The sequence below is a fragment of the Pyrgilauda ruficollis genome, unplaced genomic scaffold (assembly GCF_017590135.1).
Source record: "Pyrgilauda ruficollis isolate IOZ18807 unplaced genomic scaffold, ASM1759013v1 scaffold36, whole genome shotgun sequence".
In the NCBI taxonomy this organism is placed as follows: Eukaryota; Metazoa; Chordata; class Aves; order Passeriformes; family Passeridae; genus Pyrgilauda; species Pyrgilauda ruficollis.
The window spans coordinates 5,218,100-5,232,302 of NW_024525045.1; the positions used below are offsets into that span (position 1 = coordinate 5,218,100).

Here is a 14,203-nt window from a genome sequence, read left to right on the forward strand (position 1 = left end):
ACACCTGTGTATTGGCCTCACGAGGACAAAGAACTTTGCCTCTAGGCATTTACCTCTGAAAGACAAGGAGGGCAATAGATCAGAACAGATGAGAGAAAATGACAAATAAATTAGTGTGTTGTTGAAGGCAGCAGTTCTTATGCTGGATGACAAAAAAAAGTTAATGTGGTATTTCTTTGTTAATTTGTCTTGTAGTGAAATTTTACTGTGGTAGTACCTAATGGCAATGGAATGGCATCCTGTTCAGAAGATCCTGAGTTTGTAGACTTTCTCCTTGCAAAGAGGTGACTGCAGAGGAAGTGATAGAAACGCATGAAATTATGAACACTAGAAAGATTGGTTGCTACACAAATAATCAGGGTACATCCTGTGCAATTTTTAGGCACTAAATGTATACAAAATAAATTGGAATACTTTTTCACACAGTGTAGATGACTGTTTTCAATCCACTGCTGAGTGTGCTGTGGATGTCCCAGTAGTTAGGCAGTTCATAGAGGGTGGGGCCACACGTGGGTTGTTGGCATGCAGTTTCTGTCCCATAATTCTTAAACCTGTGATTCCTGGTCTAGGGACTACCAGATGATTTTACACATGCCCTGTTCCTTATGCTCATGCCTTTCTGGAAGCTGCTTAGGTCAGAGTAAAGCTCAGGGGCTGATCCATAATCTGGCATTCTGTTATACCCTGTCGTTCAGTTGGATTTTAGAACAGCATTCTGTGGGATTTGTGAGGAAAATTATTTTTACAGTTCTTTGGAAGTGTGTAATCTCTGACTTGCCAATTTTGGATGTTCCTTCTCCAAGTGCCCATGACCATTACAGATTGTCACTGTTTAATACTGGAGCCCACTCAGGCTTCATGCCATTCCCATTCATGCTTTACTGTCCCTGGATATTAAGTTTATTCCTAGAAAGCAAAAGAGATGTCATGGTAGCTCATCTGCTGATTATTTTCTTAATAATCAGCAATGTAATAACTTTTGGTTTTGAAAATATATCTATTTTTTGCTCAGAAATAAGGAAACTGCAGGCATGTCAGAGCCAGGAGTTACTAGGATGTGGGATGCCTAGAGGGCTTTAGAGAAAGCCATGGCATTTAGGGTGGGCAAATGCAGGAAGAACGCTGGAGGGATAATGGGCAGCTGGATTTGTCATAAGGCAAGAAAATGACAGGTTTTGCTGCTTTTCCATGTCTTTAGTTACTTCAAAATCCCATGCTTATAAATGATTCCATGGACCTTCTGAAGCCATCAGTTACCTGTAAGAGCTGCAAAAGGACAATGTGATGAAAGTACTGAGGAAACTGGTGAGTCAGGGAGGGCAGACAGAGCTGCCCCTCCCTCAAGTACCTGCAAGATTTATGCTTTGGCATCCACATCAGGCGTTTCTGTGAGGCAGTCATGGTCTTGCTAGTGATGCCTAAATTAATACTGCTCATGTGAAAAGGATTCTGTCTGTAGCACATGTGCCCAGATACTGATTTCCATCCCTGCCCTTTCATTTCCTGCTGTCCTATTCCTGCAGGCTGTCATCTGCATTTTCTTGGCTGCATTGGCTGTGCTTTCTTGAGTGGCCACCCCTGGGCCTTTGCATTTCTGCAGATGTTGCAATGTAGAGAGGGAGTTGCAAGATCCAGTCCTGCAAGCATGGCACGTCATTTGGGAGCAGGAATACAGCATGCAGAGGCATTGGGGTAGGATGGGAAGGTGCAATTTACATTTGTGTGTTTGAAGGCAAGCTTGGCGTGCCTTTCTGGCCAGACGTGCCTGTCTGGCCTGGAATGTCCTGATGTGTGTTTCTCAGTATTACAGACATAACCCCAGGTACTCCATTCACCAGTGTTTTTTTCTTCTCCAGCTTGCTGAGTTTATGTAGGATGTCCATCTGCTCTCCTCTGTTATGCAGGGCATTAAAGTCCCCCTTCATTAACCAGGAAATGCCTGCTGCTTGCCTTTGGAGCTTGGGGATAGTTTTGCTCAGACACTCAAGCAGTTCTCAGTGGCTTGTTAACCAGCACAGGAGCTCTGTGGTCACCACCCTCTGCTTAGCCCCCTGGGGTAAGTGATGGGGACAAAAGACAAAGGAATGAGAAACAGACTCACTGTTGTTTGAGTAAAATGCAGAAATGTACCATGTTGTGCCTTTGTCGTGCAAGGCTGGAAGGAGGGCAGGTGAAGTGTTGGGTGAGTGCCTGTGTGCTCTGAGCTCTAGAGAAGCTGTGGGAAGTGCTGCATGAAACACAACAGCCTCTGGGCTCAGGGGATGGGATGGGAGAGGCAGTAGTACCTCAGCCATTCCCTTTCTTTGAAGTCTCATGACAGAACTTGAAATTTGTGATCCTTTCTCATTCTACAGGCTAAATATTGGGCCAACATATAAAGCATTTTGGAAGATTCTCTGCTCTGGCCCTTCCTTCTGTGAACAGTGATTGCTTCTTTTATGTTTATGTTTAGGTTAAATCCATGTTGCTTTTTTACCTTAATGAAACAAATGCCATTTTAAAAGGGAAAATGGAGAATTTCTCAATTGAGAATGCCTAAGTTAAGTGGTTCAGTGTTTCCAAAAGATTATTCTGTGCTCTTTCAGAGTTATAAACATGATCTGAACTCAAATGTATCTTTAGTCCTTTTGGAGCTCAGGTTTTCTGTGAGCATCTTTGTTGGGAGCTGGAGGAATGGGTGTGAGGCTGCTGCCAGTCTGCACTGTTCCTGCTCCACCACATCTGGGAATCACCAGGCTGGAGTAGTGTCTGTCAGCTGCCTGAGGAGCCAGGTTAGCTGTCACCATCTGGGTGTGCCTGCCCTGTCCCAGAGCAAAGGTTTTTAACTTTGTTCCTAGAGAGGTCAGAGGCAAGGGAAGGGCACTGCAGTGCCTTCATGTAGCAGGGCTTTGCAAATAACTGATAAGGCAAAGTGGAAATGAAACTAAAAGAACTGCACCTTTTGCTGGAATCCACTGGGTGAAATTTTAGCTCTGTTTCTTCACTTGGAGTTCAAGGAACAGGTTGGAAAAATAGCTTCTTGTGCCTATAAAGTGCACTGGGGTTGTAGTGAATTAGAGGTGGCTCTCGGCAGCTTGTTCAGCCTCTCCCCTGGTCCCTTCCTCCTTGTAGTAGCCTAATGAACAGGTCCTCTGCCTCCCAAAAACATGTAAGCAAATAAAAACACCTCTAAGAGCCCAGCCTAGGAGGCAGAAGGGATGTGATTACCTAGTTAATAATTGTTTCAAATCTCTTCAAACTGCTGCTTTCTGTGAGCTCAGCCAGCTTCATCCCTGCTGTGTCTTCACTGTGGTGGCAAGACAGTGGTGTGGCTGATTCCCTGGCCTGCTCTCCTGTGCCAGAGCCTGAGGCAAACTCCAGTCTGGGTCTCTGCTTGCTTATTACCTTAAAACTGGAGTAATTCCACTTGCAGGAATAAACATTTAAGAAAATTGAGAGTAATTATCCTCTATAAAAACTGGATGCTGTTGCCTGCATCCACCCCTTTGGAGCTGTTTTGGAAATCTCTCCTGCGTCTGCTCTCCAGAGCAGTGCAGGAAATCTGTGCTGTTGGTGGCACAGCCCAGCCTGTGAGGAGGAGGCACAGGCATGCCTGTGCTGTAGGAGGACACTGGGCAGGAATGCCACCAGTCCATGCCTGTGCTGTAGGAGGACACTGGGCAGGAATGCCACCAGTCCATGCCTGTGCTGTAGGAGGACACTGGGCAGGAATGCCACCAGTCCGTGCCTGTGCTGTAGGAGGACACTGGGCAGGAATGTCACCAGTCCGTGCCTGTGCTGTAGGAGGACACTGGTGAAGGAATGCCACCAGTTGATGAGGGATGAGCCAAGGTGGGGAGGAATCAATCTGCTGGATGTAGAGATAAGCTGGAGCAGAGCTAGAGGGAGCTTGGGCACTTAGAAAGCTCCTTGAGCTTTGTTTTCTGGTCTTTCGTTAGGGATCAGGAGGGAGCAGCTTGAGCTCAGCTATACTGTTTTGATTATAGTTTTATTTAACTCAAGTGAGGCTATCAAGAAGATTGTTGCTGTCTGGATCGATACCATATGTTATAAATATCCTTAAAATGCTGGTGTGCTGGTCCATTTAAAATCTTCAGTAATAAGATAAGGGTGACTGCTGCATCATGAAAAGCATAAAATCAATGTGTAACTATGGTCACGTGTGCTTGTAATGATCTGGCACAGCTTTTATTGCATGGACTTTGGATGTATTGTTCAGGGGAAATTGCTCAGAAATGTTCCTAATGGAGATTAAGTGAGGAAGAATCCTGTGCCAGGTAGGCAGCAATACACTGCTTCAGGATTTCTGTGTTGCTGGATTTGTGCATATTTTCTTTTTTCTTATTTGCTTACATCATGCAGACTAAGTCTGTGTTTGAAATTTTAAAGCTGTGATCCAACAGTATTTAACAAACATCTGTCAGCTCCTGTGCTGCTGTGAATAAATGTTTTAGTGACAGAGCAAACAAGTAAGGAAATTAATATTTTTAATAAAGCAGTCTGTTTTGAATTTTACATATTTGTTTTAGAAATGTCTGAAACCCCAGAGTGTGTATTAAAGGTCAGTAGGCAGATGGGATTTCTTATAACAGCAGAATACCAAAATACCTGTACTTCAGTGTGTTGGTATTCTGTCTTGTCCTGATGTGGGTAGATTGTTAATAGGTCAGTAAGTCAGTTCAGTGCATGTTTCTCATTTCATCCTAAACACCTGGCATTCCAAACCAACTGTATGTTCACTTTTTTTTTATTAATTTCAGTATTTACTTCCCCCCTCCAAAACAAAAAAAAACCAAAAAAACTCACTAAACAAAGCAGAAACTAAAAGGAATATTTTATTCTTGAAATGTTTTGGAGATTTAAAAAAAAAAAAAAAAGCTAATGACTTGCGAATGTTCACTTTTTTAAAAGAGAAAATTTAATGAAAGTAAGTTTTCTTCATTTTCAGTTGTGATGTAAAAGTAAATACTGATAAAAACATCTGGACAGTTGTCTGTGTTGGGAAATAGATTCTTTCATATCAGATGAAAGAATGAAAAACAGTTAAAGAGAAGCAGAATATAAACTCTGTTAGACTAAAACAGGGGCAGTAGCTCGAGCAGACTTCAGGGGAATCAAAATAAGTTAAAAAAGAACTTTCACATAGCAAGTCACTTCCTCTCCACCAGGTACAGCCAGTCAGGCTGGTTTTCGCCAGGCTTCTGCCGGCAGCTAAATTCTGGATTTTCATCCCGCTTCCCATTTATGTGGTCTGGGAATTTTCATTGATTAGCATGTCTTGTATGGTCTGTTGCCCTACAGAAAGTTTTTAAGGAAAGCTGAAAGTTTCCTCACTTTGCCAAGGTGTCTGTTTAAGGATAGCAATTCCTAATTTGCAGATTTTACTTACATGTGAATTTCAGGTGTGTTTCATAAAGGTGGCTTTGATTTTGGAGGCCTCTTAATCGAATTTGGAAAGCTTACAGCTGAAGCAGAGTGGAAGCCCAGAGCTTTTGAAGTGACAGAGCTGCCTCACCAAGCAAATCCTTGCCCAACCAGACACCCAGACAGGAAAGAGGATTCTTGTCTTTTTTTTGCAGTCTTCTTCTTCTGCCTCCCCTCCCCTGAGGCTCCTTGATGAGTTCCCATGTCTATCCTCCTCTCCTCCCCCCGGGACATGGAAAAGCCAGATGCCACAGAACAGGTTTGGAACCAGTCAGCAAGTGTTGTACAGGTTGAATTACAGGAAGAGGAGAAGCAGTTCTAGTGCACATTCTTCTTTCTCACAGTGTGATGAATTAGAGCCTCTTGCACACTCCATGGAGATCACGTTGCAGGAAGAAATGGGGCATCTTTTACATGTCTGTGCTATTAAACAGTGAACTGGAGAAATTACTGTAGGAAAGGAAAGCTAGGAGAGCCCCTTTCCCATGTATTCAGTTTTGTCTGCTACCCCTGCTGGTGGTTTGTTGTGTATGTTATGAAATGCAGCCCTTTAGACAGCTGTACTAATTCTTTCAGATTAGGTTAAATTTTAAACCCTCTGTAAAGGCAAAAATGATCCAAGTTTGAGCCTACTGAGCCAGTTGTAATGTGTTTGATAAGTCTGAAGTGTGTAATGGCCAAACAGTGGGAAAAGCTGCTCCAGAAGGGACCTGCAGTCCTGGCAGGGAGCAGTCCAGAAGACAAGCTTGGGTGAGCTGCTTATCAGATTATCATAGCCCATTAGTTAAAGGAGGGAAAGGTCTCCCAAGGAAGGTTGAAAAAAAATCACAGTGTGTGTTAGTTTCATTTGTCTCTCTTGTATTTGTTGTTCATGAGTATGCAAACTTTCTGTATTTTGCTATTTGGATGTCTATTCTGTTTATTGGTAAATTATTTAATGTCAAAGTCTAGCATTTGATTTACTTTTTGTAGCCTTGAAACTAAGGGTGTTGTTTTTTATCCTGGTACAGTTGTGTAAGTCTTGATAGAACAGAGGGCCATAACTTTCCAGTCTGTTAAGTGACTTACTGCTGCAATTTATTCATAGATGAGAAGGGGGTAGAGTTCCATGGTTTAAATGTTTGATATAAAAAAATACCCCAACAAACTATTTTTCCAATAGCCTAGAAATAAAAAATGCAGTCATTTGGATTACTTGCTGACGTTTATGGAGATCATTTTGCACAGTGCTGTGGGTGGTTGGGTCTGATTCAGTAAAATAAGCTAATAAAATTAGTCTCAGCTCCCAGACCAAAGCTTGTCTCCACAGACTCCACATGTGAAGGAAGCCAGTGCTCTCTTAGGAACTGTACTCTTTATCCCAACCCACTCAGTCTTGGACCTAAAAATTCCCTCTGGCATCAGCCCTGGGTCTGGTGATTGTTAGTCACAGCCAGCATGCCCTGGGATGGTAAGAAAGGGAACCAAGCACCCTGCTTTCTAAGGTGTTCTACTTGTAGCAAGTCATTTACCTTTGTTTTCCACTGGAATTAGAACTTTTAAAGATGAGTAAAGCATTGCAGGATAATCTGCTCCTCTTTGCAGTTTGGCTGCTGAAAACAAACCAAAAATTTCTTAATCAATATCTGTCTTGTCATCAGCACTACAGGAAAGCAAATATGTTTTCACAGTCAAGGAGCAAGGAACAGATGAGCTGCTAGATTTGTGTTTGTGCAGTACTTCAATATTATTAGGTTTATTGATGCATCAGAGTCTTTCCAGTGGGATGTAATGAACTGAGCAATGAGAGTGAGGAATGTGTTGTGTCGTGACAACATGACACAGCAGTGGGGCTGGGCAGAGCAAAGCTGAACTGAATGGAACAGCACTGGACATTGAAATTGAAAGTACTGAAAGCCGTTTAACCTTTTAAGAATGTATTATTTACTTCCTACAGAATTCCCCAAATTGAAGTGGCTTCAGAAATTAGGAAAAGGAAGAAGAACCAAAAGAGAAGAAACCCCACACACTATATTTTTGCTTCTAAGTACCTGCAGCTTTCTAATAAGTTGTTTTGTTACAGTAATTCTTAGGTGGCCAGTGATATGTACCTAGGCTTGAGGGTGCACTATTTTGCTGCAGACTATAAAATTTAGAATTGTGCTACAGTAAAGGCTCTATTTTCTAGCTGCATATATTACTGTAATAATAAAATTGCCATGTGAGGTACACAGTTACAGTCTGCATATAAAACAGGAGACCCAAACAGTGAGATTTTTGGAGCTTGTATATGGACATTTATGCATTTTAAGAGCATTAATGGATATTTTCTGATTGCAAAGAACATTGCCTCAGCTCTTAAAAGTGGTGGTGAGACATCACCTGCATGTGTAGAAGAAACAGTGGAGTTCTCAAAGCAGTTTTAATTGGAGAGCAGCTCACTTTCCCATGGGTGAAGCATAACATCCTACAGTTAACTAATTGGCAGAAAGTGATGGTAATAGTCACAGTGATTCCCTGGTTTGTTGGTATTTAACATTTTAGAGGCATAAGGTTGCAGTTCTGCAGATATATGTGTGTATTACATGCAGGCACTCCAGTTTAAGGTCTCTTGGGTCCAACAGCTGACCCTAAACCAGAATACCTTTTAATTTTCTTTTCCTATCAAAACACTGCAGGCAAAGGATGCCACAAAGCTCACAGTCTTATGCTGAACATGCTGTCAGCTTTTGATAGAGATTCATTGACTCATTCCCTGCATTTTCAGTCAAATCTGATCATCCTCTCCTATCTGATGATTCACCATATTTATAGGAATTTGTTTATCAGATAGCTGCTACCTCTACCCAATGGCTTATAGATGGACTCCTGCTGACCTGCTGTTCTTATCTGTGGAACTTACGCTCTGTTTTCAAAACACCCTCATCTTTACAAGGGCTTTGGAGTTAATGTGCTGTGCAGCAGGCAAAATAGCCTTTCATTCAGCCAGCTCCTCTCAGTGTGCAAGTGTGTGGACAGTGAGTGCTGTCCCTGCATCACCTGGGAAGGGATAACCCTGGCAGCTGGAAGATTCCCATGTTAAAACCCAGCTGGTAATATGAACAGAGAAAGGCAGAACCATGGTGCTTTGCTCTTCTTCACTGTAATCAGACCCTGTGTCCTGCCAGCAGCATACTTGTTTTTATTTAGCAAGCTTGTCTGGAGAGTATTATAGGACTCAACAGAATGCAGCTACAAAATCCTTGTAATTTTATCAAGCATATTAGACTAACAATGGCAAGAGCCTTATATCCAGCAGTAAATCCTGCCAAAGACACACATGACTAAAACCTTCCTCCTTTCCCTAAAATGATCCCACATTTGAAGTCTTTCTCAGTATAGTCAGAATTCTTATCTCCAGATTACTCAACAACTATGCAACTCAATAGTTAGAGAATGGTTCTGAATTATGAATGAAGGCTTTGTTTAAAATCCAGTAGCTTTTCCGGTTTTTTTTCTTTTGTGTAGAAACTTTTCTGGCTTCTCTGCTCAGACTTTGCCAGATGTGGAATGATTGTATCTTCACAGAAATCTGCATTGTAATCTTGATAGTGATTGTGAACATTAACTTTGTAATCCTCACTTGGAAATGTGATGAAGTATAGGTACAGCAATAAACTGGAACAGGAAGCAAGGAGCAGAAGGGATTAGGGTAGAGATTGGAAAACCTCTAGGGAAGGATAAGGTTAGGCTAATGGTGAAGGATGTGGTAAGAGACCGGCTGGATCAAGGCTTTGCAAGGACTGGGAGCAAGTGAGGAAAGTGAGGGTCCTGTGCTTCTCCCTGGTCCCCCCAGGATGAGGGGAAGCCACCAGTCCCTGTATGGACAGCTGGCCGTGTAGCTGTCACACACGTGGATGTAGCTACAGCTACCCTTCCTGCAGACCCCTGGGCCTGCTGTTGGTTCTGGTGAGAGCAGCACTCAGGATGCCTGGCAAGAGCAGGGCAGTTCAGATGTCTTCAGCCATTAAACACATCTCTGTCTCATCCACACCCCCCAGGTGGGTTTGTAGGGTTTTGTTTTTTTCCATTTAGCAGCAGATGTCCTGTTGTGCTCAAACTGATGTCCTGCATTCTTAAAGCCATTTTCCTGCTCTGGGTGAATGGGATACTGTAATGCTAATATACACTATGGTCAGGTATTTTAACCTGCTAATAGTACTGTTTATATAAGTGTGAATTGATAGTTTTCTCCCAAAGCCCCACTGGCATTTCAAAGCTGGCTCTTGTGTATTTCAGTAATACTGTTTATGCTAAGCATAAAACAATCATAGATCAAACTTTGTAAAGTTATGACTAGCTTTAAAGTGGAAATTTTTGAACAGTATAGATACTGTCCTTTATTTAATACAGTATCACTCACTGAGGTCTGTCCTTCACCATTGCAGTTGTCTGAGCTTTGTAATATCCTGATTTCTTCAGTAAAACCAGTCAAGCTTCCTTTGCAAAGTAGGTTTCTTTTGCCCCTTACTGCCTCTTCTAGGAACCTGCTGTTTTGTGATCTGAAACAGTGCAATATCAGAGTTGTTAGTGATTATGATTACTGTCTCAGTCTTCGTATTTCTAGCCTTCTGCCACACTGATCCTGATTGCCCTACTCCTGTTGTGGATGTCTTTATTCCCTTCACTGAGGTATCTGATTTTGCTGGAGGAGGGAGTGGTGCCCTCTTCTCACCACTGCAAAGTGGTGAGGCTCCTCCTGTTCCCCAGGGCAGGGGCAGAAAAGGAAGCAAAGCTGCTGTTTGCACAAGGTAAGGAGGATGGGTAGGAGAGGATGTAAAGGGTTTACCTAGGGAAGATGTGCCACAGGGAGGGGAGAGCTGCCTGGGAAAGAAACAGGAGAGAGGAGAGATCTTTTCCCATGCTGAGCCTCCCCCACACCTCACTGACACCGTGTCCAACCATCCTGCCAGGGTTGGAGGTGTGTGGCCAGGACTCGCATTTCTGGTGCCAGGCAGAGGAATGCTCTTCCCTGGCCATGGCCCTGGTGTTAACCATGTTGCTTTGTTTACTCTAGATACACTTTATACTGCTGTTCAGTCGGCAGGGGAAGTTAAGGCTTCAGAAATGGTACACGACGCTACCTGATAAAGAGAAGAAAAAGATCATTCGAGAAATTATTCAGATTATTTTGTCTCGCAATCAAAAAACAAGTAGTTTTGTTGACTGGAAAGACCTCAAGCTTGTTTACAAAAGGTGTGAGTAATTTTGTAAGAACATATAATGACTATTCATATGAATAACGCATGCTAGAAGAGGAGAAAGAAAGGTTCACCTAAGGAAAAGCAGCAAACAACACTTGTAGCACTGGGCTGAGTTAGGAGCCTGCCACTGGCAGTCTGGGTATAACAAGGCAGTGTCCCTGGACAAACCAGCAGGGTAATTGTGGGGTGCAAAATACTTGTACAGTCTGTCAAATGAGAAAAACAGGAGTAACCTAATAGGTATTGGTGTTATAGAAGGCATTAGACCTCACTGCCCCTTCAAATTCCCCAGGGTAGCCTGGCTGAGATGTGTGTGCTGGGTTTTATCAGCTTTAGAGATTGGAGGAACTGTTCCAAGGCACTTCCATAATTCTGTCAAATTTTGGTTTTGAAATATTTGTTGCTCTGGAAAGTGTTCATTCCCATTTTCTCTTCCAAAGAAATCACTGGTCCCCAGTCACACGACACCTAATGTTAACTGCCTATTTGTTCTCCTAAAGTTGTAGCAAACAAACGTAGCTTTAATGTGTAGTACACTGGGTAAATTAACCATCTCCCATTTAGCAAAAACTGAGTTCCATGCTGTGATGGGAGGGATATAGACATCTGATCAGAAGCTGTGACAAGTTGGCCTCCAGCCACAGCATCAGCAAGCTGAATAGATCTTGGGTTGGTTTAAACATAAAATTTTGGTGCAAGTTAGTTATGAAGCTTCTTTGGTCTAAGCAGCTTCATGCATTCTGGCCCTCTGTAAGACACTGTCATTTGACAGCCAGCAGGCTTGCTGAGATGCAGCTTCTTTCACCTTTGCCTTATTTTTATTTTTTTAATTAAAAGTAGTAGCTTCTCCTACTGTTTAATTAACCCCACTTACTGTAGTGCTATTGCAGCAGGAGGAGGAGTCCTGAAGGAACTGCTTACTACTGATTTATTGCCTGTTTCAGTGTTACAGGTGTCTCACGTTACCAAGGGTGGAGTTGGTTCTTCTAACTAAAATAATAATTTGTTTAAATCATCTGATCTTCAAAAGTGTTCTCTGGGACCTCTAGGAGTGAAAGAAGATGTTTATTTTAGGGACTAGATGAGAATTAACTGTCATATGAATGACCTGTAAGAGGTGAGCAGAGCACTGAGGTCCCAGCTGTTCACTGCCATGTTTCTCCTGTGTTTCCCCAGGTATGCTAGTTTGTATTTCTGCTGTGCAATAGAAGACCAGGATAACGAGCTGCTGACACTAGAGGTCGTTCATCGATATGTGGAGCTCCTGGACAGATACTTTGGAAACGTAGGTTTCACTTTCTCCCATGAACTCATTCCTGTCTGTCTGATAAACAAAATTATGTGGAGCTGATCTGCTTTGTGTTCCATCTGCTGCACTTGCCCTGCAGAAGCTGTCAATCCAGAATGAAATTAATTATTAGAGTATTTTATAAAACAGTGCTGAAATGGTCATAAGATTGTTTTTCCATCCTTTGTCCACTTGCCCAGAATTAGTGTTGGTGCGTTGTATGTCTGTCTTGGTATAGAATTTAAAGGGAAAACTTCAGGAAAAAAACCTCAAAACAGGTTTGTTTTTTATTTGCTTTGTTTGTTTTGTTTATTTGTTTTAATTCTCTTTCCTGACATTTTCAGATATACTGGTTTTGTTTGTCTCATAATACTGTGTAACAATTAAGGACATAGAGGCAAAAGATAAAATCAGTGTGTTTTTAAAGAAAAGACTTAGAGAAAGTCCAAGTAAGTCTTTCGATAAGTTTTTAGAGACTCTTTTCCCTGAATGTTTTTGAAATGATCCTGCCTACCTTAATTCATATCTTAGTTAAATCAGTGTGCCATGACCTCTCTTTACTGCTTCAAAACTAAAAAGCAGTTGGTGGCTGTTGCTGGGCAGGGAATTGTCTTGCTCTGTGAAACTGAACCTAGGTAACCCATACTCCAAGGGCTGTGTAGGACCTGTGATGAGGTTAGTGGGCCAGGAAGTCAGCTTGGATCTCTGACAGCCAGCATGAACTTAATAAGTGGAATATCTTTGCTCTAAGTCTGTATGTGTGGAGAGAACGTGTGCAGAAGCTTCAATATTACATAACATGCAGTTTGTTTCTTCGCCCTGCTACCTGCACAGGGGTGCTTATGCTGAGGATATTTGATCATCACAACAGCCTTTGGCCTAGTAGTGCTTAGAGTACTGTAAAAGTGGTTTAAATGTGGTTGTGGCCTCTTGTTCTGGCAGGTGTGCGAGCTGGATATTATCTTCAATTTTGAAAAAGCTTATTTTATTCTTGATGAGTTTATAATTGGTGGAGAAGTACAAGAGACTTCAAAGAAGACTGCAGTGAAAGCCATAGAAGACTCTGACATGTTGCAGGAGGTAAGGCAGAGGAGGACAAAAGGTGAACACCTCATCTTCCTAATCTTCCTTGTTTGACAGGGGAGGAAAACACAGCTAAGCACTTCTGGTACTTAATTATCCAAGTGTGTCTTACATTCAGTTTCAACAGGTTCAACAGTGCAGTTACATAAGCTTTCCATTCAACCCTTTTGGTATCATCGGGAGGGCCTTTATATAAAGCTGTTGCTCTCTTGCAGCTTAACTGCTGGAGTTTATTAAGATAGTTTAAGATGTATCTAAGATACTTCTTTAGTATAAGAACATAATCTAAGGTTATATTTTATGTATGCATATGTATATATAAATACAGAAAAATCTCTTCTATTTCACATGTTTTTAAAGCAGAATTATTTCTGCACTTTAATCAATTTTATATAATTTCCTGCAAAACTACAGCTGTCCTCAAAGAGGATTTTCATGAATATTACTGTACCACTTCATAATGCATCAGTTGTTTCTTTGTTTTTGTTTCTAGACAGTGGAAGAATATATGAACAAGCCTGCATTTTAATGTTAAACTACCTGGAGAGAAAACTGCTGTATGCACCTCTAAAGTGCACTTCCTGAAATTCTTCCCAATGTGCCAGATACTCAGAGGAATACCAAAAACCAATAACTGAAAGGGTTTGTTTGTATAATGGTGAAGATGAAGGTCAGCTAATGTAGCAAAGGGTTTAACAATTCCGTGCTTTGCATTACTCTGTACATGAGTTTCTCAGAGTTGTTATTGCCCCAGTCTAGTTTCTCTTCTTGTTGCTGGACTCAATTCTTGTTTTATACCACGTCTTTTAGCTACGGGTTTTGTCATCACAAAATGCTCCTCTGACAATACTTTGAGGAGGTATTTTTACTAATTTTGTTCACTGCTGACTGTATGACTCTACTTTTGTACAAGTGTCCATTATTTTGAATGTAATGGTTATTCTGCTGTAATAATAATTTTTTTCTAAAAGCCAAATTGTTGTGGGCCCTGATTTCACAAACTTGTTGTCAAGATTAACTGTTGAATTATATGAGGAAATACACATCTCTTTGGGGTAGCTCCTTTCTTTCACTGTCTGCCTTCTCTTTTCTGCTCTAATCTGCTAATAAGACTGCTCCAGCTGCTCCTAGAGTGCACTCCATGCCTCCTTTTAATCTGGAAGACTGTTTGAAGGTAGGCTTCTCG

The 14,203-nt window shown here is 41.8% G+C and overlaps 1 protein-coding gene across 1 annotated transcript; it reads left to right on the forward strand.

Annotated features, from left to right (window-relative positions):
* Positions 1–10,438: 10,438 nt before the first annotated feature.
* Positions 10,439–13,981, forward strand: AP1S3 (adaptor related protein complex 1 subunit sigma 3). The gene is given in 4 exon segments (XM_041475646.1): positions 10,439–10,638; positions 11,823–11,931; positions 12,877–13,014; positions 13,511–13,981. Coding segments are annotated over 4 exon segments (483 nt in total). The 3' UTR covers positions 13,547–13,981.
* The last annotated feature ends 222 nt before the right edge of the window (positions 13,982–14,203 follow it).